Genomic DNA, 23,273 nt, shown 5'->3' with positions numbered 1-23,273 from the left:
CCGCTGAGACTTGGCTTGCATGTCTGGCCAGGTACAAGCCCCCCCTCCCCCCCGTTTTATTTGCCAGGATACCAACATCTTCACAGACAGGCACTGTTTTTCCCTCAGAAGTTAGGCCAAAAACCATTGCTGACCTCTGAGGTAATGTTACCGAGAAGTTGCAGGAATCTAAAGGAGGGACGTTTGTAAGAACTACACAAACTATTTTTTACCACATGGAAGAGGTTTTACCAACCCCCCCCAAAATGCAGGTTCATGATCCGAAGACATGTTTGGCCTTTCTTATGATTCACTTTCATGCGACTTGCAGTGAAAGCTGAAAAGAAAAATAAACCGAATCTCACGCTGAGAGAAAAATGGTCATGGAAGCCCAAGCTTTGGCAGATCATGAATGAGAATCTGTAAGAGAAAATATTTCTTCTCTTCTTTGGAGTAATTTCACTTCCAAGTTATGTATTTAAGTAAGGAACGGGGGAGATTCAAAATATGATACAATAAAGTAAGCAGAGGGCAAGAGGCAACAGAAACTTTCACTTAGTTCATCTGAAATGGAATTACAAAACCTTACCAATATCGGTATGGATTAGTTACAAACCACCTTCTTCTCCAAAGGTGGAAGTCTTTTAAACAATTTTGATATATTCAACACCTTTTCCAGACCGGGTTGTACAGCTATGCAATAGGTACTGACAAAAGTCCAACATTTTCTTTTTCATTCAAGAGTTTTCACTCTGCTATCTTCTCTTTTTCAAGAAGCACTTCCTTCTCGTGTGCTTCAATCTCCTTGAGTAACTCTTCCTTTTCTTTGAAGTAATTACGGAACCAATCAATATATTCCACCTTTTCTTTAACACTCAAGAATGGATTTTTAGAAAGTCCGCAGCAGACAAGTTCCATGAAATGGCGAATCGGTCCATCCTTAGGAAAGTCTGCCAAATGTTTGTCCAGAAATATATGTTCGTAAAATTCAGTGTCATCTTCGAAACCTAATCAAGGCAATCACAATAATGATTAAATCATTGAGAGTAGCAGTGGCGTGGTGGTTAAGAGCAGGTGCATTCTAATCTGGAGGAACTGGGTTTGATTCTCCTCTCTGCCGCCTGAGCTGTGGAGGCTTATCTGGGGAATTCAGATTAGCCTGTGCACTCCCACACACACCAGCTGGGTAACCTTCGGAGATCTTCGGAGCTCTCTCAGCTCCACCCACCTCACAGGGTGTTTGTTGAGAGGGGGGAAGGGCAAGGAGATTGTAAGCCCCTTTGAGTCTCCTACAGGAGAAAAAGGGGGGATATAAATCCAAACTTCTTCTTCTAAATCATTGTAAAACCCACTGCTAACTTTGACAGGAAAATAAATATTAAAAAGGACAAATGGAAGGTTATGTTCAAAATGTGATATAAGCTACTATTCGGACAGGGATTTTTTGGGAGGAGGGATGCCAATAAATGTATTTTGCAAAGGCATCTTTAATTTAAGTTGCTTAATGTATTCTAGGGAGGGAAGTTGGCATGATTAATTTCTTCTGCTAATTTGTTTACTTAGAATTATGGATCCTGACTAGGCCTACAAGAAGCTTCAACAAATTGTATGAGGTATAGTTCAAACACTAAGAATTTAGAAGTCCGCCAAACTGAGATCATTCGTCGAGAATATGTCTTGAAGCATAAGGGGTTCATATTCAAGTTCATCCACTTAGAACAAACTTGGCATGATTTCCTTTAAAAAAAAGATTTAAGAGAATGACCTCCAAAAGTCCTCCGACTCTCCTGGATCCAGATTAGATTCTGTTAGGTGCAAAGACTTTGAGCTCAGACCATAATTTACCACCTTACCCCTCCGATGATGGTCCAAAATATCCCCCCAAATCCTGTCCCTAAGGACTCAGCAGGAGCAGACATTTTGGAAACAGGAGGTGGGATAATCACAATATGCATACAGATGCTTTTGCACCCACAGAAATTTCCATTCTATGTCTCCTCCCGCACCAAGCACTTTTAATCCTGGTATCCTTTCAGAAGAATGGCACTCTGTCCATCTGCCTACCCCAAAGAGTCTCCAGCACAATGCTCTCGCCAAAAACAGCCAGGTACCTGAGCACTTGGACTGAAAATATCCAAGAGCTGGGATGCTGTGTGGTTTCTGGACTGCATGGCCATGTTCTACCAGCATTCTCTCCTGATGTTTCACCTGCATCTGTGGCTGGCATCTTCAGTCAAAGGTACAAAGGCCAGATTACTTCTATTCAGATGACCTCACCTTTTGATCTTGCTATCTTCATTGTTACTCACTTGCCAGGCTACTTCTATTCAGATGCCCTCACCTATTGACCTTGCTATCTTTATTGTGACTCACAGGTATATATACTCCACTTGCTTTCCTTCCTACTATTAGATCCTCTGAAGATTCCAGCCACAGATGCAGGCGAAACGTCAGGAGAGAATGCTGCTAGAACACGGCCATACAGCCCGGAAACCACACAGCACCCCAGCGATTCCGGCCTTCGACTATCCAAGAGCTAGCAGAATGCTAGTCTGCTTTGGCCCTTTCAAACAATCCTGCAGGGCACATGGAATGCATGGAGCAGGGGAGTCCCATTGGCCATGCCAGCAGGGGCTGATGGGAATTGTAGTCCATGGACATCTGAAGCACCAGAGTTGGACACCCCTGGCATAGAGCCATAAAAAAGGGGTGTGTGTGTGTTTCTGGCTCACTGGGATTTCTGGCTCACTGGGATTTGCCTTTGACAAAGGCAAATCCCTGCTAACGCAACCATGTCTGCTTCAGAGTGCCTGCTTACTCAAAAGTTGCTTCACAGTGACCTCCTGTGCTCCCACCTGTATCAGTTGTGACCCTGCTGGTGACTAATACGCTGATTCACATACGTACGTTGCTTGATGACTCAACCTTTAGCGCGTGAACCGTGGCAAAGTCTGCAGTGGCAGAAGCACTCGAGGAAGTAACGTCTGCGGATTTATAACTGCTTGTTTTCTGTCGTTTCTGTGTTCAGATAGGATGGACTTTGCTTGCCTGGACATGCCCTGGCAGAGTCAGCTCCAGCCTCAGCCCTGCCTGTTACTCTTGGACTTCTCGGTTGAGTCACCACATAACAATCAAACTTTTTGGGGGGGGGGGGGAAGGGGGAGAGACAGAGTGAATAATGACTCCTGGTGATGATGGGGATCTTAAGATATGTATTGTCACAGGCTTTCACAGCTGGAAACACAGAAAGATCCTCTGAAGATGCCAGCCAGTGATGCAGGTGAAATGTCAGGGGAAAATGCTACTAGAACACGGCCAAACAACCCGGAAAACCCACAACACCCTATTTTAAGACAGCTCCTCTGTTCTTCCAACAAATGGCCTGAAAGGTCAGTGATAGGGGTTTTTTTTAGTTTTTAAAATTCGCACCCATCAGTATTAGGCAAATGAGGGCATTCAATGATCAGAAAAGAAACAAAAATAGGAGAGCAACCAAAAGTAAGTCTTCAAACCAACAGGAGACTTCCAAGGCAATTCTGTGGGGCTGTCTGTCAGCACATAACCGCTGCTTCTCCAGCTGAACTGTTCTCACAGAGAACAGATTTCCCTCTCGTCCAAATTGGGCCCTTGACTTTGGGGCAGGGGAGAAGGTTTTAGTACGAAGGAGGAGGTTGGGAATCTGCCTTCTCCTATACTCTGTTCCACAAAAAGATGATAGTAAATGTTCCACAGAATGATGACAGCAGACTGCCACACAATAAAGCATGCTGGACCTTCTTTGTTGTAGGATGCTCCGCCTACCTAGCCCTGTTCCCCCAATCGTTCGAAAGCAAAAATACATTTTGGTATAGATGCTCTTGTATTAAAGCACCATGTTCAATAATGCACAAAATAATGGTTTTGAGACAAAGGCAGGGTGTAAAAATGAATGATAATTCTCATTTTCGTTCGTGGCTGTATTCTAATATGGAAGCTATCATCTTTCTGTGGAACAGAGTATACAGGAGGGATCCCTAACACGGTGTCCATAGGCACCACAGTCCCACTGACATCTTTTCTGGCACCTAACTAATTGTTTTAGGAAGTGGTTGGACCCTGGTAAGGCTTTTTCCCAGCAAGGCTTCTGATTGCCTACTGGAGATCTGATTCGCTGAGAAGAATTAAATGTTGCTTTGGCAGAAGCTGCCACCACAGCACTAAGATCCCCACTGTGTTACTGAAATTAAGCTGTGGCAGCCATATTGTGGCTGTCTCCACTTCCTGCAGCAGCCATTTTATTGCTGCACCCATCATGACATGTCAGAATTCCAGATGTGCCCACAGGCTCAAAAAGATAGGGGGCCCCTGCTCTGGAGCAACTCTGCTTGTGCTACTTAGGATCAGCAGGCACTGTACCTTAGAGCAGAAGCGTACCTAGGAAAAATGTAGCCTGGTGCAAAAATTTTCTGCCCCCCCCCCCCTCCCCTCGTATGGGCGGCCATCCTCTCCCACCACAACCAAACAATGGTTTTTTGCACCAGGTCTTGAAGTCAGTGTATGGACCAGGGGTGAAGGAGGAGGGGCGTGGGGGCGATTTTTGGCCCCCCATGTGACTGAATGGCTGCAGCCCAGGGACATTTGACCCCATATCTCTCCCTGGGCAGTATGCCCCTGCCTTAAACTTTCCCTCCCCACCAAAAAACAAAACAAAAAACACAGCACCTCACATACAAGAGAGTAGGAAACAAACTGGACCAAAAAGATGCTTTTTAGGACTCATACCAGCTTCGTTATTAATTGGAAATTCCCACAGCTTTCCTTCTTTCGTCCACTCTATCATCTCCTCAAAACCGTTCCGGGGAGGTCGCTGGCCGACCGCAGTAATTTCTTTGGCGAGCTCCACATCCCAGATGGTCAGTTTCGTCGCTATGTCCACAAACATAAATATCAGCAAGTCACAAGTGCCCAAAAATTGCAGCTAGCTGCCTATGACAACATATATTATGATCTCCCATCAGAGGCGTAGTTGGGCCAAACTGCGCCTGGAGCGGACTCTATGTTTTCCGCCCCCCCACAATGGGCCCTGCCCTGTGCCCCCCCCACTTACCTTAATTCAGCCTGAAAAAGTTCAGGCCTGTTCAGTTCAGACTGAAAAAAAGCCTTGGTAGGAACTACACTACGCAGGAGACCTTGGGGCTCGCAAGGTCTCCTGGATAGTGTAGTTCCCACTAGGTCCCTTTTCAGGCCACTTTTCAGCCTGAACTTTTTCAGGCTGAACTAAGGTAGGGGGGGCGCCGGGGGGAAGGGGAGGGGTCGGGTGATTTTCTGGCCCCCCGCCCCTCTGTAGCTCTGCTACTGTCACCCATATTAACAAAAACAAATTCAAAATTCTGACACCACAGCCAGTGTGATGCAGTGGACAGAGTCTCAGATTAGGATCTGGGAGACTGCTGAGTGATCTTGGGCCAGTCACACAATCTTAACCTAACCTGCCTCACAGGGTTGTTGTGAGGATAAACTAGAGGAGAGGAGAACAACATTAGTCACTTTTGATGCCCAACTGGGGGAAAAGGTGAGGTGTAGATCAGGGGTGGCCTAGATGTTTATGGACTACAATTCCCATCAGCCCCTGCCCCAATTGGCTACGCTGACAGGAGCTGATGGGAATTGTAGTCCATGAACATCTGGAGCACCATAGGTTGGCCACCCCAGTGTAGATGAAGCAAATAATTAAATAAACATGTTGTGATGCTGAAAGAAAATCCCATGCAATGTCAGATATACAATGAACACAAAGTTACTCCAAGCTCAAAAAGTTAAAAGCTGGAAACGGTTTCTTCATCATGTTTCTCCTCTTCATGATCCCCATATTTGGCTACTATTTAGCATCCTGAATACTGGAATAATTAATGGAAATACCAGTCGGACCCTTCAATATTTCTGCTATGAATGGAAAGGTCAGTGATGGTCTTAAGTTTGCTCAATATTAATATTATTGATTACGGAAGAACTGAATGGAAGAACTGAAGCACATTGTGAAGAAGGACAGATCTTTCTTTGGATTACATTCCAGGTTCTAGCTCCCTTGTGTAAAAAAGACATCCTCCACAGAACGCACTTCTAAAAAAAGAAAACCGAAACAACATGGACAATTGTGTTCAACGTGTCTGTGGTGGACTGGAAATGCCAAAACTATTTGGCTGTGATTGTGTGGTAAAAACATCTGAAATATATAACAATACAAGCAGTATTTGAACATATGTTTCCCCCCCAAAAGTCTAAGAGACGTAGACGAGAGGCTTGTGAGGAAACTGTCTGAACACGCACAGCAGAAGCACGCGTTTTGCTCTACGATCCAACTTGAAAATCAGAATCCAAAAATTGCTCTTCAGTTCCAATGACAAGCAGTACGATTCCCTCCAGGGTGAGGGCTGCCTCTCTGAACTGTGTCAAGAGTTGAAAGAAGCAATATTGCCATTGCAGAAAAAGGAGGGATTAGATCTCAGCTGAAATGGGGCAACCTGTCTGACACCATATGGAGCGGTAATCCTGAAAGGCTAATTCCAGAAAATGGATGTTGAGCTCCATTGTGCACCCCCCCCCTTTCCCCCCTCTCTCCATCCCACTTCGCCTCACCAGGCCTGGTCCTGCCCCACCAGCCTGGCCCGTTTTCAGCTAGCTGTTTTCTGCCGGCTGGAAAAGGTAACCGGGGGGGGGGGGGCATGGGGATGAGGGGGGCCAGAGGGAGCAGGGCTGCAGGGGACGGAAAACACAGCGTGCACCCCAGACGCACTCCTGCCCAGCTACACTTCTGCAGATAGGTCTAGTAGACAAATGTATCATTGTTGGTTGGTGTTCCAAGATTTCTATGAAATCCGACGCAGATGTTGCCAACTTCTCTGTGCCACTGTGAGCAAATGACGTTATCAAACTTCGCATTTACTGTACAAAAAACTTACTCAGCCTTCATAGGCATAAATACCTGGCAATATGTAGACAGGCAAACATTCCCACACACGTTTGTGTAGCCCTCTATTCCACTGAGCAGCCGGATTTTCCCAACCAGAAACTGACTTATCTGCTTCACCTCCAGCTCACGGCCACTTTCACCCAAGACAGCGGGTGGGTTTTATTACATCAGGCAATCTACTTGGCTGGCTGTTAGTGCTTGTCTACTGACCTGTTTCAAGAGCCCCCTCTGTTGCAGGAGGAGGAACAGGGAAAATATTTAGTCTTTTTGCTGAGAACAGTCCTCTCCTGGATTAAAAAAAAGAGAGAGAGAGAGAGAAATGTTGCAATGTTTAGAAGCACAGTAACAGAATGCCCTGCACAGGGGATCTATTTATGATGCTGCATAAACCTGATTGTAAGGCATTTGCATGTGATGGCAAAATGCACAAGTAATCATCTGGGTTCTTTTTTCATTCAAAGCCAAAGTTTTTGATCCTTATAGCTCCTTTTGATCCTTATAGCTCTAAAGATGCAATGGAACATAAACAAATGAGGTGGCTGGATCAATTTGCAGTTATTTATTTATTATATTTATTACTCCGCCCTTTCCCAGCCAGAGTCAAGCTCAGGGCAAGCTCCGGGCGGCTCAGGACACATAATTTAAAATGCATCGATTCATCATAAAACTGGTTCATAAAAACAATATGACATAAACCATTATTAGGGAGGAGATTCACTGATTTGTGTAAGTCTCAGCCTTTATCCATGTCTAGCTATCAGAGATTAAATTGCGCATGCTAAAAAAAAGAGAAAAGAAACTCTACTCCATCATTATTGATTGCAGAATTCAGCTACTCGTGGTTCAGAATTTTGATAATCTTTCTTTTTTAGAGCACACGGTAGACACAGCCCTACAGGTGCTTCCAAGTCTACAACAAGAATATGAAGGAATCCCATTTCAATTACATCCCACAAGGCAGGAAAAGGGGATTCAGTGTTGAGAGCTACTTAAGGCTCTGAATCCATACCGGCTCCTTAGGGAGATCTACACACTCACCAGTTCCTTCCACCCCCTGCCTGGGGACACGGGGTACCTCATGTCCCCGGGCACAACCATTCAGGTCACATGAGGGCACAAAATCGGCCCCCCACATGACCAGAGAGTCGGGCTGAGGGAGGCGGAAGTCTGATGAGGCAGGGAGTCTCGTCAGACTTCGCCCTCCCTCGGCCCCGCCCACGTTATCCCAGGGCCGAGGCAGGGAGGACAAAGTCCCCAAAAGCCTATTGGGAGGGGTAAGAAGAAGAAGAAGAGTTTGGATTTATATCCCCCCTTTCTCTCCTGCAGGAGACTCAAAGGGGCTTACAATCTCCTTGCTCTTCCCCCCTCACAACAAACACCCTGTGAGGCAGGTGGGGCTGAGAGAGCTCTGAGAAGCTGTGACTAGCCCAAGGTCACCCAGCTGGCATGTGTGGGAATGTACAGGCTAATGTGAATTCCCCAGATAAGCCTCCACAGCTCAGGCGGCAATCAAACCCGGTTCCTCCAGATTAGATACATGAGCTCTTAACTATTTTTTTCGCAAGCAAAAATAGTTTAACCCAAACAAATGCTCTGGCAGAGCCAAGATACGATCTGAAATTTTATATTCGCCAGTTCACTGCTTTGAAGGCCTGTAAAGGGGACATATACATGTGCATAACAAAAAATAAATGGCAAGGGTCTTTTTTCCCTATTAAATTCTGCTTTCTTGTAGCCCAGTCAAAACTCACCCTGAACTTGAATATATATTGGCTTCTGGAAGCTGGCTGTCCTAATAAGAAGATCAACGACTGGCTACGCTGATGAAAAATCAGCAAATGACTTGCAAGACTTTTTATAAAAATTATTAACACATCGATACATTGCACTTGGTGTGTGCTTTCTAAGGAACTCATTCTATCTTCAGCACAATCTTTATTAAGCAAAGGGCCCGCTGGCATTTGGCTATCATTGCAACAACCCTTTCCAGTGGCAGCAAGGTCATGCAGAGGAACACTGGGAGACATACCTTTTCATCTGTGTAAGTTCATGAGAAACCCCTCTCTCAATCATATAGCCTCGTCCATCCTCATCGAACTGAATCTGATTGGATGGCCGGAAGGCATCCCGTGTTGGAGGCTTTCTGCCAATCTTCATCTTGGTAACAATTGAACTGAAACATCCAAAAATATGTACACTATTTAAACGGCATTCTTAGCACACACCTTATTAACAACCTTTTTTATACTCTTTTGCTAGTAAAAATTATATACTCTTTTGCTAGCAAAAATTATGCGTTAAAAAACTGCAAGAGAACTCATGTCTTTCCCTCTGAATTGGCTACGACAAGGAGAAGAATAATACATGATTTATTTCTACAGATATACATTTGACAACCTTCTCTTTCCAAGATCTCTAACAGGCAAAGAGCAATTTGCCTCTTAACACAGAATTCAGCCAATAGCAATCCAGATAGTAGAAGAAGCCTAGAAACTACAGCGATCCACGACGGATTATCAAAACCCTGTCCAATATGCAAGCCAGGAAATGAGAAATCACATAGTATTTAAACAGTTGGGTCTGAAGGCACCTATACTTTACATCACATAAAGATGTTAGTACATTGTATATTCCTCCGCCACAGAACAAAGCATGCCAGACATTCTTTGTAGTAGAATGTTCTGCCTGGGTCCTAGTGCCTACCTAGCCCTGTTTCTCCCCTCATTCATATGAAAGTAGAAATACATTTTGGCATAAATGCTCTTGTGTCAAAGTGCCATGTTCAATGGTGCACAAAATAACAGTTCTGACAAAAGCTGTGCGTAAAAATGAATGACAATTCCCACGTTCTTTCAGGACTATATTCTAATGCGGAAGCATATAATTTTCTCAACCGCTGCACTTTAACTGACTGAACTAACATCTTTATGCGAAACAGGTTATAGTCCAGTTGAATCTCTGACATAACGCACACACCTAGCCCTGATCAAGACAGGGAGATCAAACCATTGCGGAGGTGATCCCCTAAACCCCTGAGCTCCTCAGAAAAGAGAAAGTTCTGATTTTGAACAGTGAAAACAATATTTCCTTGAGGAATATTTAGACAGAGAGATTCTCAGTGTGCCAGATTTAGATGTATAGATGGCAGCAAAAAAAGCCACAAAGACCAAGTAGCATGATTCCTCAGGAGTTACTTTTTCATTCAGGAAATTACCGAGGGGATCCACTCTTCTCTTCTTGCTAGCTACCTTTTTGCTCTCACACAAGGAAATGTTTATAGACTTGTACTTCAGCGGGTCTGACAAGGATTCTCTACCCTCGTTTCTTTATAACACAGCTTGGCATGCCCTTTTATTGAACAGCTGTGCTAAGTGGGATAGTTTCCTCCCCTAGAAGAGCTTTCCTCCAAGCAAGTTATTGCTATAACTGTAAACGAGCCCCACTTTTATGGACAGTCTAATCCTCTGAGCAGAAACTCAAGAAGTCCCAGGGAAAACAAAGTCCAGTGTTGGATGATCAAGGCGCTATTCATATTGAGCTTTTACTATAGCGAGAGAAAGCACGTAATGCAGTGGTGGGATTCAGCAGGTTCGCACCACTTCGGCAGAACCGGTTGTTAAAATGGTGCTTGTAAACAAGCAGTTGTTAAATTATTCGAATCCTACCACCGGAACTGGTTGTTAAATTATTTGAATCCCACTACTGATCTAATGTGAGGTTTGGGTTTTTTGCTGTGACTTATGGTGCCCCTTGGGGTTTCCGAGGCAACAGACATTTAGAGGTAGTTTGCCATTGTCTGTCTCCGTGTGGGCTAAGGGTTCTGAGAAAACTGTGACTGATCCAAGGTCCCCCAGAAGGCTTCATGTGCAGGAGTGGGGAATCAAATCCGCTGCTCTTATCCACTACACTGCACTGGCTCTCAGCTTGCTGTTAAGCTACATCAAACAAGCTACACCTATGAATCACACACTGTTCTTGGAACAATAATAACTGCATTTAACTGAAAGACATTCAGGGCACACTTTAACTCTGAAGCTCAATCCTTCATTATTATTATTATTATTGTACGGCGATGCCACAATTTCCATGGAGAGAAACCTAATTCTACCCCTTGAAAAAATGCCTGTACTGTTGTTATTCCCATTTGACATTCAGTCTTCCCTGTGACTGACAAACAAGCTGATGGGTGGAAATTTGGGACAGCAGTGACCCCTACAGGCCTTGTGACATGACTGCAAGCATTTTTTAAAAAGTCTAAAATGTGATTTACTGACGTAGTCAACATGCCTATTTTTAATGCAAGAACGTATCAACAACAGTGATTTCTTAATATTATTTGAGAAGGTTATTTTTTAAAAGGGCCACGCCAGAGAGATAATCTTTTTTGAATTTTTAATGGAATATGTTGTAACAGAGATGACGGGCCTCGTTAAAGGGGAACAGCTGGGTATGAACACTGTGATTGCTCAGTTTCATGAACAGCTTGCAGTGGTCAGAGTATCAGACTAATACCTGGAAGAATCAGGTTCGAATCCCCACTCTACCATGGAAGTTTACTGGATGGTCCTTGGGCCAGTCACTGACACTCAGCCTGACCTACCTCTCAGGGTTATTGTTGTGAGGAGGAGGAGGAGTTTGGACTTACATCCCACTTTCCTCCCCTTTAAGGAATCTCAGAGCAGCTTACAAGCACCTTCCTTGACTCTCTCCACAACAGACACCTTGAGAGTTAGGTGGGGCTGAGAGGGTCCTGTGACGAGCCCAAGGTCACCCAGCAGGCTCTCATTTGTAGAAGCAGGGAAACAAACCCAGTTCACCAGACTAGAGTCCGCTGCTCACGGGGAGGAGTGGAGAATCACACCTGGTTCTCCAGATTAGCGTCCATCAGCTCTTACACCACACTGGCCCCTAGGATAAACTAGAGAATGAAAGGGTGTTGTTCTAAGCCAGTGGTACTCAACCTGGGGGTCGGGACCCCTGGGGGGTCGAACGACCCTTTCACAGGGGTCGCCTAAGACTCTCTGCATCAGTGCTCTCCATCTGTAAAATGGATAAATGTTAGGGTTGGGGGTCAGCCCAACTTGAGGAACTGTATTAAAGGGTCATGGCATTAGAAAGGTTGAGAACCACTGTTCTAAGCTCATTTGGGTCTCACTGGGGAGAAGTGTATTGTATAAATAAAGTGATTAAACAAAGAGGACAAAAGGGATTGTTCACAGGTAAACATTCATCTGGAGAAGAATGACCAGAGGCATTCTCTGGCACTGCTTTTATTTTTTTATGTTATTAATGACCTTTGGGAGGAGGGATCAAATATTCTGATGAAACAAGCAGCAACTTAGTCTGGCCTCCTAACACGAACATAAACTAGCATCTGGAACTTATGAAAGGCGAATTGGATATCAGAATGGACTAACAGAAGCGTAACAACACTCTATAGCCGTGTTTCCTCAAAAATAAAACAGGGTCTTATATTAATTTTTGCTCCAAAAGATGCGTTACGGCTTATTTTCAGGGGATGTCTCATTTTTTTTCCATGATTTTGCCCCCCCCCCCCCGCCCCCGCCCCCAATGACCAGATCAGCTGCACCGGGGAATCTGTAACTAGGGCTTATTTTTGGAGTAGGTCTTATATTTTAAGCATCTCCGAAAATCCCGAAAAATCATGTTAGGGCTTATTTTTGGGGTAGGTCTTAATTTCGGGAAAACAGGGGTAGTAATGACAAATGAGAGTAACAAATTTTTCCTCATCTGGAATTGGGTGGATGAAAAAAAAATAGGTTATTGGTTGATCTCCAAGAAGTCAACGAGGTGGTTGATCTCAAGGAAGCCAACGATGTGGTACCAAGGAAAGTAAATGCACTGGATCAATTGGCCATGCTGGCAGGGGCTGATGGGAATTGTAGTCCATGAACATGTGGAGAGCCGCAGGTTGCAGACCCCTGCACTGGATGGACATATTTAGCCAGCAATTCCTGGAAAGGTCATGAAAATATTAATCCCTTTTAAAAAATGTTTACGAGACCATGTTTGTAATACTGGTTTCAATTTCCCATGCTCAGTAAAAATAAATTCAAGTTATAGTAGATGCCAGAAGCAGCTGGAGATGACTACAAAAATAGATGACTTGACTTTAAAAAGCTTAATTGGATCAATTTAAGTTTGAAAAAGAGAGTTAACTTAAATACCTCACAGGCTTTAAAAACGGTAAATAGGTGCAAGTTACTGGATAGCAAGACAGCTTTTCGATAGTATGAGAACGAATTGGCTCATATTGGCCAATACCAAACGTAAAACATGAGAGGAAAAGAAGAAAACAAAAGATTTCTAATAAGACGACACTGGAAAATTCTAGAAAAATTTCCCCAAAACACTGAAGAGAAGAAAGGCTGACTCAGTCAGTGACCTGTGGACAGAATGTTTGACTTCAGGACAGAGCTGAAATGTTATGTTCCGTTGCAATAGATGACTTAGCTACAAAGTGCTGCATATACCTGGCCTCTCAATTGAACTGGCTCACCTTGCCTGTGATCCCGTACCCTTCTTCTTCATCTACACAGCTACACTCCCTGCCGATGATCAGTGATGCTGTTTTCCAAACGCTGATTACAGGGGAGGGGGTATGCACAAAGGAACTTCCTCTGCTCATCTGCCCCGTGAGGACCACTTGGTAATTGCACTCAGGGGGCGGGAAGAACACTTGTGCCTGTTGGCATTTTGGTCACCCCATTTTTTCCCTCTGTAGTGTGCCCACTTTCTGGTTCTTGCACACTGCAGCTTGAATTAATGTCCAAGAAATTGAATAGAGACGCTAAAGATTATGAGTTGAACACGGTATACAAATGGAATGTAAGTGAGAACAGAAAGCCTAAAAAAAGTCTCCTGGTATGATGGGCACAGCAGTTCAGAATTAGAATATACACATAGAGAAGATATAGGTCTTGCATCCAATGAGGAAGCATCTACTGGTAGAGATGCGCATGGCAGAGACTCTAGAGCAGGGGTAGCCAACCTATAGTGCTCCAGATGTCCATGGACTACAATTCCCATCAGCCAGCATGGCCAATGTCCATGATGGCAGGGGCTGATGGGAATTGTAGTCCATGGACATCTGGAGCACTATAGGTTGGCCACCCCTGCTCTAGAAGGAGTCAGAGATTTAGAAACAGCCAAATGTTTTGTTGCCCCCCGCAGAGGGGACAAAGGATAACCTAGTTGTAAACCTGTCCTCCTAGATTCTTTCAGTGGATGAGAGAAGGGTTCTTAATACAGTGATAGGGTTCATATCAACACCAAAATATGATGACTTTAAGACACACGTAAATCTTTTTCTAATAAGACAAGTCAAACTAAAGGCTTGGGGGCGGGGGGGGGGCACAATAATGCAGGAGTTCCCAACAAGTTTAAGCCCAAGTCTACCTTTACACCGGTTATCAACGATCCAGCAGTCACCATGTTTGAGATGGGAGTGTTGAGGGATTTATCAACCTTGGGAAGTACCCCCAATTTTTCTCAGAAGACACACAATTTTACCTTACATACTAAAACTATTCTGCGGGAACTGACTAATGATAAAAACATAATAATCAACGAGGCGGATAAAGGGGGTGCTACTGTTCTTCAGGACATGACAGATTACCTAAAAGAAGTATGTCGCTAGTCTATGCAACTAGACAATACAGAATGTTGCGCCCACACTGACAGGGACCCTACGAACCATATATTATCTATGATTGAAACTGAAGTGCAAGAAGTCCAAATATTAGGGCATATTCCATTTGCAAACCTTATGCTGGCAGTTTCTCCCCTTTTTCGTGCCTCGGTGATGTCCTTGTGCTTCTTAAGCAGCTGAAGCAATTCTGAAACGGTCTTCTTCTTGTCCATTGGCAGGGAAGAAGCGATGGCAGAGGCGGCTGCAACGATCTCCTGACTGAGCGGCTGGCTGCTGGGAAAAAACGTAACATGATTCTGCCTGCATTGCCCAAGTTTTCGTAGTCAGAGAGAAAAGCGGTAGCGGTGACTTGACATCAGAAGAGAGCATCACTAGCGTTCATGTTCTATGAATACTTGCTTTGTGCGTAACAAAACTCGTGTCCTTCTGAACCTCAGTTTTTATTTTAACATGACATGTTCAACCATGGGATCACAGTTTGGAATCTCCTACTGAAATTCCACACAGCGGGTTGCATCCAGATTAGATTTTCCAATGGCAGAACTCAACTTTCCTGCCTCCTCCTTCCAACTGATCTTCACAAAATGCTGCTCTTGGGAGACAGGGGACCCTACAGAATGATAAGAGGGCATATCTGTGGCAGGAAGTGGGAACTGGTAGAAATTCCCAGCCGCCCTGTTGCCTTAGAGAGCCAGCGTGTTGTAGTGGTTAAGAGCAGGTGGACTCTTAATCTGGAGAACCGGGTTTGATTCCCCACTCTGCCTCTTGACCTATGGAGGTTTATCTGGTGAACTAGATTAGCTTGTGCAACACATGCCAGCTGGGTAACCGTGGGCTACTCACAGTTCTTTGGAGCTCTCCCAGCCCCACCTAATTCACAGGATGTTTGTTGTGAGGGGGAAAGGGAAAGGGGTTTGTAAGCCCCTTTGAGTCTCCTTACAGGAGAGAAAGGGGGGATATAAATCCAACTCTTCTTCTTGTTAGTGCACAACCTAGCTTAGATTGTGGCTGAAAGAGATCTTGGGGTTGTAGTGGAAAGCTCAATGAAAATCACAACCCAGTGGAGCAGTAGAGGTGAAAACAACAAGCTCCAAAGTTGGAATTATTAGACAAGAGACTGAAAATACAATAGATGCTTTTAATGCCCTTGTATAAAGCTAAGGACAGCCAGCGTGGTGGAGTGGTTAAGAGCGATGGACTCTAATCTAAAGTCCGGGTTCAATCCCCCGCTCCTCAATAGGAAGCCTGCCGGGTGACTTTGGGCCAGTCCCAGCTCTTTCAGAACTCTCTCAGCCCACATGGAAGCAGGCAATGGCAAGCCACCTCTGAACATCCGCTGCCTTGATAACTCTTCAGTCACTGTGACTTGATGGCAAAAAAAGGTAAAGTTCAGGTGTGGCCTCATTTGGAATACTGTGTTCAGCTCTGGTCATCTGATCTCAAAAAAAGATATCGCAGAGCTGGAAAAAGTACCAAGGAGGGCAACCAAGATAATTTCCAATGAGGAAAGGCTAGAATCTAGGCCTTTTCAGCCTAGAAAAACAAGATTGCTAAGGGAAGACATGATGGTGATTTATATAGTTATGGATGTAGTAGAAAAATTGGAGCTTTTTCTCCCTCTCCTATTATCTAGCGCTTGGGGGCACCCAATGAACTTGTTAGGACATAGATTCAAGAAAGGAAAAAGGAAATACTTCATTACTCAGCAGGTAAACTGTGGAATTCACTGCCATTGGAGATAGCAATGGTGACAAGCACAGATAGTTTTAAAAGAGGGTTAAACAGATTCACAGAGCAGAGGCCCATCAGTGGCTTCTAGCCATGGTGACTGAAGGAATCCTCCATATATTGTGTGTTTAAAAAAAACCATGGAGGCAGAGAACTGCAAGTCCTTTGCAGAGGCAAGAAAAGCCATTTCTTTCCCTTTGAACCAGCCATGACAAAGAAGAACACAAAGCATGATTTCCCCCCCACATGAACACATCCATTAGAGATCTTTGAGCGTGAAGGTAAAGAAGCAATTTGCTTCTTCACATGTGTTGCTGGGAAGCAGCATCAGAGAAATGTCTTGGCCTCTGTGACCTGTTGGTTTGCCCCTCCAGGACAACTGGTTGCTTGTTGTGTGAAACAGTGTCCCAGACTAGATGGACCGCTGGTCTGATCCAACAGGCTCTTCTAATAATCTTAAGGGGGGGAAAAACGTTTTGTTTCAACAAGCTGGACCAAAAGCAGCCTCCCATGACCAGATCTGGTTAGCTTGCTGAAGAGCACTTTCACACTTGCCGCTAGACAGCTGTGCAGCAAAAATAAACCTAAATCCAACGGTGTGCTCCTTATTTCTCTGCAACAAAAAGGGCTACATATTTTTCTCCCCCTTTTTAAAATGAAAGGTGGGAGCACAGAGGAGCTAGTAATCGTGGTGAGAGACTGTCATGACATTAATGTGTGTGTGTGTGTAAAGTGCAGTCAAGTCAGAGCTGACTTATGGAGACTCCAGGAAGGAACTTTCAAGGCACAGCAGAAGGAAAGGTTTGCCAGTGACTTCCTCTGCAGAGTCTTCCTTGGAGGTCTTCCTTCCAAGTACTGACCCTGCTTAGATCTGATGAGACTGGGCTATACCATGCCACCTTCTATCCTATAGTGGTCTAACTATTGCCACTTAAAAAAAAAAAGCCACAGGCAGATGGGACTAAGAAAGCATGGAAAAGCTACTGCATGGATGCCTCTATTGGCACTGTGAATGCCCCTACATTCACAGTGGCAATAAGAGCTACAGTGGGAATCATTACTTGGATGACAGCTTAGGTTGTCAAACTGCAAAGCAAAACAACTTCATTCTATCTGATACAGTGCCCTGAAAGCTCCTTATTCCTGTTCTGTTATCAAACATTCCAATTATTCTGAATATTAATGACATTCCTCCCTATTCGCTGTTGCGGATTTTCTGGGCTATGCAGCCATAATCTGGCCGTTCTAGCTCCAAACATTTCGCCCATATCTATGGTAGGCATCTTCAGAAACATGTCACAGGGTCAGGTGTTTCTCTCCATGGCAGACAGAGCAAAACATTAGGAGCTAAAACTACCAGACCACGGCCACACAGCCTGGAAAACCCATGTCAGTTGATTCCAGCCATGAAAGCCTTTGACAATACTTCTGGGTAATACTTCACCACACTTCTGGGTGAATGAATGTTCCTTCTATTGCCTCCAATCCACCCCACAAAGAGTACCAAATGCGCATGTTGAACTTCACCTCTTAGCTTTGACTTCTGCAGCTTTCTGAAACATGCTGCTTGCGCTCTCCACATGTTCTGGCAGGTCCTCTGTTGTTTGATCCTTCATTTTCTGGGCTTTCAACCTCAGAAATGTCTTCTTTGAACTTACTTCCACTTTCATTTCGCTAAGGATGTTCAGCAAGTTCTTCTTTGCAGTCATCTGCTTTGTGTCCCCCTTACTCTTATCCTCAGTCTTTTTATCAGTATTGATGACCGGAGAGAGCTGTTCATCTTTTGTGCTCCAGAAGACAGCAGAGGTGCCAAAACTCTTGCATGTTTTACTGGAAAGAGATACAGGTGTTTTAAGTCTACATCTTAGGTATGTACTTGTGCTTCAGTAATGCAGTTTCTCAAACACTTTGCCATCACAAAGACTGAAGTGTTGCTATTTCAATTATTTATATAGTCATTTATTTATTAATTATATTTATTACCCCGCCCTTTCCCAGCCAAAGCCACAAAACAAAGATCACAGCTATCTCATGTTCTATATGGCGATAGAAAATGCCTTCAAACTGCAGCCAAGTTATGGCAATCCCATTGGGTTTTCAATGTAACTTTTTCAACGAACGTCCTTGGTGGTCTTTCATCCAAGTACTAACCAGGGCCAATCCTGCTTAGCTTCCGAGATCTGAGGAGACCAATTACTTATTTTCAAATGAGAATTTGACTGGAACACTGCTGGAGTCTAGGCAGACAATGCTCACTTTGATAGTTTGATTTGGTAGAAGAAGAAGAGTTTGGATTTATATCCCCCCTTTCTCTCCTGTAAGAGACTCAAAGGGGCTTACAATCTCCTTGCCCTTCCCCCTTCACAACAAACACCCTGTGAGGTGGGTGGGGCTGAGAGAGCTCCGAAAAGCTGTGACTAGCCCAAGGTCACCCAGCTGGCGTGTGTGGGAGTGCACGGGCTAATCTGAATTCCCCAGATAAGCCTTCACAGCTCAGGCGGCAGAGCGGGGAATCAAACCTGGTTCCTCCAGATTAGAATGCACCTGCTCTTAACCACTACACCACTGCTGCTGCTGCTTCATGTGTCCATATGTTTTAAACCAATAAGTCCTTCCCCAAAACCTGCAGTGTGACATGGCACTGTCCATTCTGCTTACTAATTCATTGTCTTGTGTGGGTAAATCATGGCCAAAATATCCTGCTACAGTAGCTGAAGACTTAGATAACATCACTCTGGGTTTTTGCTTTTGAAAAAGCACTCTTCCTCCCTCAGGGAACAGCATAGAGGAGACAGAGGAGAATACAATATACAAAATATCCTCAACAACCTCCAAGACATGAAAGTGTGTTATACTAAATCATTCCATTGCTCAAGGACAGTGTTTATCATTACCGGCTGTGGCTTGCCAGGAATCTTAGGAAGAAATTATTTTGGATCACCTCCTACCTGATCCTTTGAATTAGAGCTGTCAGGAACCAAATCTGGGATCTGTTATATACAAAGCAGATGCTCTGCCACTCCCCAATGCCCTCATGAAGCTGCCTTATATTTGGTCAGTATCACCTACTCTGGCAGCGGGTCCAGTAGGGGTCCAGAGTCTCTAGTCGGAGTCTTTTAGATCAGCTACTGCATGCGGTCTGGCTGTCCTTGAAAGCCACACATACTAAGCAGCAGCCCCGCACCCTATCTATGGGGAGAAGGGCATAATTCAGCTATTCGTTCGCGGTGAAATACGTGCTGCCTTAGAATGATGTTTTCCAGCTTGTGGCATGCCCCCAACCCCCACCCCGTACCTGTCCTGAGGCACAACGCCATTCCCCCGGGCACAAAGACAAGCGCGGAAGCTCCCGGCCCCGCAAACGCTCCTCCGCCACATGGTTTGCCCAAGCAACGAAAAAACTAAGCCGCAACCAGCGTGCTCATCTCTGTAATCGGCCCCCTATAAGGCACTTCCGCTTTGGGGTTCGTCGCTCTCATCCGTCCGGACGTAGCGCATTAACCCGAATATTAGGTTCCGTAGCTAGGAAGCTTCCTCAGCACGGAAAGAGAATTTTTGCAAGACAAGGGGTGAGATCTCATGTTCGCTTGCAGACCTCCGAGTAGACCTTGGTCACACCGAAAAAGCATTGGGACGAGGGAAGCGATCACAGCCCATTTTGAAACCTTTATTTTAAAATTATATTTTAATTTAATAAAGTATTAAATTTTATAAAGCATTTAATAAAATTATATTTTAAAATCCCTATTTTAAATTGATATTTTGTTTTATAGTTTGCAAGGCTGAGTCGAAGTTAGGAAGAGATCCGCGCAAGGGATCCCACAACGTAGCAAACTGGAGATGTGTCATAAAGCTTGAAGTTGTATAGTGATCTAATGTTGTCCTTAATATTTTTTTTTTGGGGGGGGGGGGGTATTTTCCGCCGTTATGGGCGCTATGATACATTACGGATTAAATCGGTTTTGGTGACAAAGAGATTTGTATTGGTATGCTGTGTGGATGCACATACGGAAGAGGGGTGGGGTGGGGGGTGGGTGGGTGTGAATACTTTGTGAAAGTTTGATATCACAAAGTGTTGAAAGCAACAAAGAGGACGCTGATCACCTGGGTGAGAAACCTCCGGGCCAAAAATGGACATGTGTAGAAACACATTAATGGAAAGACAATTCAACCCAGGTCACGTGAATTGCTGACTGTATGGAAAGACACAAAGAGAACTGTGGGATTCACCATTTGAAGTTGAAGCATCTCCACAAAGAAAGAGTTATATATTTATGTTGCAGAAATTTGCCCATTTATTTTATTTATGTCCCTATACTGACCTATTCTTCTCTCCTTTCCCTCTTTTTCTTTCCTCAGTCCCTCCCTCCAGTGGTGGAATTCAAATAATTTAACAACCGGTTCTGGTGGTGGGATTCAAATAATTTAACTGGCTGTTTACAAGCACCATTTTAACAACCGGTTCTGCCAAAGTGGTGCGAACCTGCTGAATCCCACCACTGCCTCCCTCCCTTTCATGGTCACCCTAGGGCCTAGGATGATGTTTTGTTATGAGGTCTGAGGTTGAAGGTTGTTCAATAAAGATTTGGCAGTCTCCAAAGTAGATGCAGGTGGGTGTTCATGTTTTCCTCTGTCATTTTCTCTACGGTCTTGTCAAGTCCCGAGCTGCATTTACTGATAATATTACATCCTCTGCATGGAACTTCAGGAACTACATCAGCATAATGTTCCACCAAAAATGAATGATAAAAGTCCGAAGTCAGGAAGTAGAAACATGTGACTTAAATTCTAATCCAGGTTTATCAGCATTTAATAACAACCCTATTTGGTTCCAGTATGTGTGTGTATGTAAAGTGCTACCAAGTTGCAGCCAATTTAGGGGGTCCCTACTTGGTTTTCAAGGCAACAGACAAACAGAGGTGGACTGTCATTGTCAGACTCTTGTGTATCAAACCCAGACTTCCTTGGTTGTCTCCCATCCAAATACTAACCAGAGCCAACCCTGTTTAGCTTCTGATATTTGGCAAGATCAGGCTAGTCTAGACCATCCAGGTTCTAGTATAGACTGAAAAAGAAGTTTCAGTAATTAGCCCAACCACTTGTAATTGGTTCAGAAACATTTCACGCCTAATGATGTCATGAATTGTTCTTTCATAATGTAAAATGAATGCAACAATAGTGAGAAAAATATTTTAAAGTATGTTTTCTAGAATACAAGGGACTTCCAGCATACAGCATTTCTGGAATGTATTTTCTTATTTTCCTTTATCCCAAAAGCTGATCTTGGTTCTGGAAGTAGCAGCCACTGTAACGCCAGAATCTGTAACTGGAATCAGAGAAGCTCATAAACACACGAGTCTCTGGTTGTGGGCACCAAGAATTTAGGACTCCAGCCATAACAGACCCTCCAGATCAAGTAGGGCTGCTGACTCTGGCTTGCTTGGGAATATCTGGAGATTTGGGGGTGGACCCTGGGAAGAACAAAGTTTGGAGTCTGGAGAGGGGAGAAACTTCAGTGAGGTACAATGCCATACAGCTGACCTACCAAAACAGCCGTTTTCTCCAGGGCTGACCTCTGTAGCCTGGAGATTAGTTGTAATCCCAGGAGATCTCCAGGTTCAATCTGGAGATCGACAACACCATGCAGATGTCATTCCTATTTGACCACCAAGTGCTGTAAATGAGGCCACACTGATTTCACAGGACTTTGCCTGGAGTAATTCTGCATAGGACTGCATCATCAAAGTTCTACATTGGGGTCCCCACACTTTTTGATCCCTTGAGGACCACTGGAATTCTAAAACATCATGGTGGGTGTAGCCACAAAAAGGTGGCCACACAATGGCTGCTGTAGGAGGTGCAGTCAGTCACAAAGTGGCTACTTTCAATTATAAAGTGGTAGCTGGGGCCAAAGCAATGTTTTTAAAACCAAATCTCTAATAGCTGATGAGAAGCCTTGCTGGGTAAAAAAAAACCTACCTGATCCCAGGTATTTTCTAAAAATACTAGGTGGGAAGTGGGAACCAAAAGAGGTGCTGGTGGAACAATGTTAGGGTTCCCCTGTTCTATGTCCTTTAACTCGTGCAAAATTGTGCAAACATAATTTTAGCAGCTGCACAGATGTCAGATCATATTTTCCCTATCCCAGCAGTGAAAAATATTTTCATTCTGCTGATAGTCAAATGTTAAAAGAATCCAGCAATGCATGGGAGAGGCAAGCCAGGTTAAATGGAACACACAGAAGGAAGGCCTCCCAATCAAATTAAGTTTACAACTCACATCATTGCACACTATTACAAACTTTTCTAATGGAACCTGTAACAGGGCTGATCTATGAGTGGAGTGTAGCTTCTGATGAATCCACAGTGCTGGTGAGGAACAATACAGACAACATGAAGCAAGTAATTATTGTTATTATTTATTATTTATTTGATTTGATAAACCGCCCTATCCCCGAAGGGCTCAGGGCAGTGTACAATAGCAAATGACAAGACAATAAAACAAACCGAATAGCCCCAATTAAAAACAATACAAAACCTTAAAACTATAGCAGCAGTAACCTACAAAAAATGAATAATAATAATAAAATGCGTCTGGCATCAAACCCCAGTGGACAAACCCTGGGAGGGAGGGGGTAGGCAGATGGCCAAGTATATAGCCAGTGTGCAGGGCAGCAAAAGAGGGGCGGGCTCAGCGACCGGCCCCCCCAAAAGCCCGGTGGAACAACACAGTTTTGCAGGCCCTGCAGAACTCTCCAAGGTCCTGCAGGGCCCTAACTGCTGGAGGAAGAGCGTTCCACCAGGCAGGGGCCAGCGCAGTAAATGCCCTGGCCCGCGTGGGGGCCAGCCGCATCATGGAGGGGCCAGGGACCACTGGCTAGGGATGCAGGCTAGGGATGAATGTGTAGAATTTTATGGGACAAACAGGGTTGTTTCATCTGCCCCT

The 23,273-nt window shown here is 44.4% G+C and overlaps 1 protein-coding gene across 2 annotated transcripts; it reads right to left on the bottom strand.

The window, feature by feature from the left end:
* Positions 1 to 433: 433 nt before the first annotated feature.
* On the bottom strand, positions 434 to 19,774 carry MRPS31 (mitochondrial ribosomal protein S31). Of its 2 annotated transcripts, none has more exons than XM_048499618.1 (7): positions 19,624 to 19,774; positions 17,856 to 18,158; positions 14,715 to 14,873; positions 8,958 to 9,101; positions 7,139 to 7,215; positions 4,741 to 4,884; positions 434 to 986 (listed from the first exon to the last, which is right to left on the bottom strand). In XM_048499618.1, the coding sequence occupies exons 1-7, from the start codon at positions 19,704 to 19,706 to the stop codon at positions 727 to 729; spliced, it is 1,170 nt and encodes a 389-aa protein (XP_048355575.1). In that variant the 5' UTR covers positions 19,707 to 19,774; the 3' UTR covers positions 434 to 726. The 2 variants fall into 2 exon arrangements, with proteins under 2 accessions (XP_048355575.1, XP_048355583.1); XM_048499626.1 differs by having other exon boundaries at positions 14,715 to 14,870.
* Between the last annotated feature and the right edge of the window lie 3,499 nt (positions 19,775 to 23,273).

This window comes from Sphaerodactylus townsendi, linkage group LG01, assembly GCF_021028975.2.
Source record: "Sphaerodactylus townsendi isolate TG3544 linkage group LG01, MPM_Stown_v2.3, whole genome shotgun sequence".
Lineage (NCBI taxonomy): Eukaryota > Metazoa > Chordata > Lepidosauria > Squamata > Sphaerodactylidae > Sphaerodactylus > Sphaerodactylus townsendi.
The sequence above is the reverse complement of the archived record's forward strand: the minus strand, read 5'-3'. Positions and strand labels throughout refer to the sequence as shown.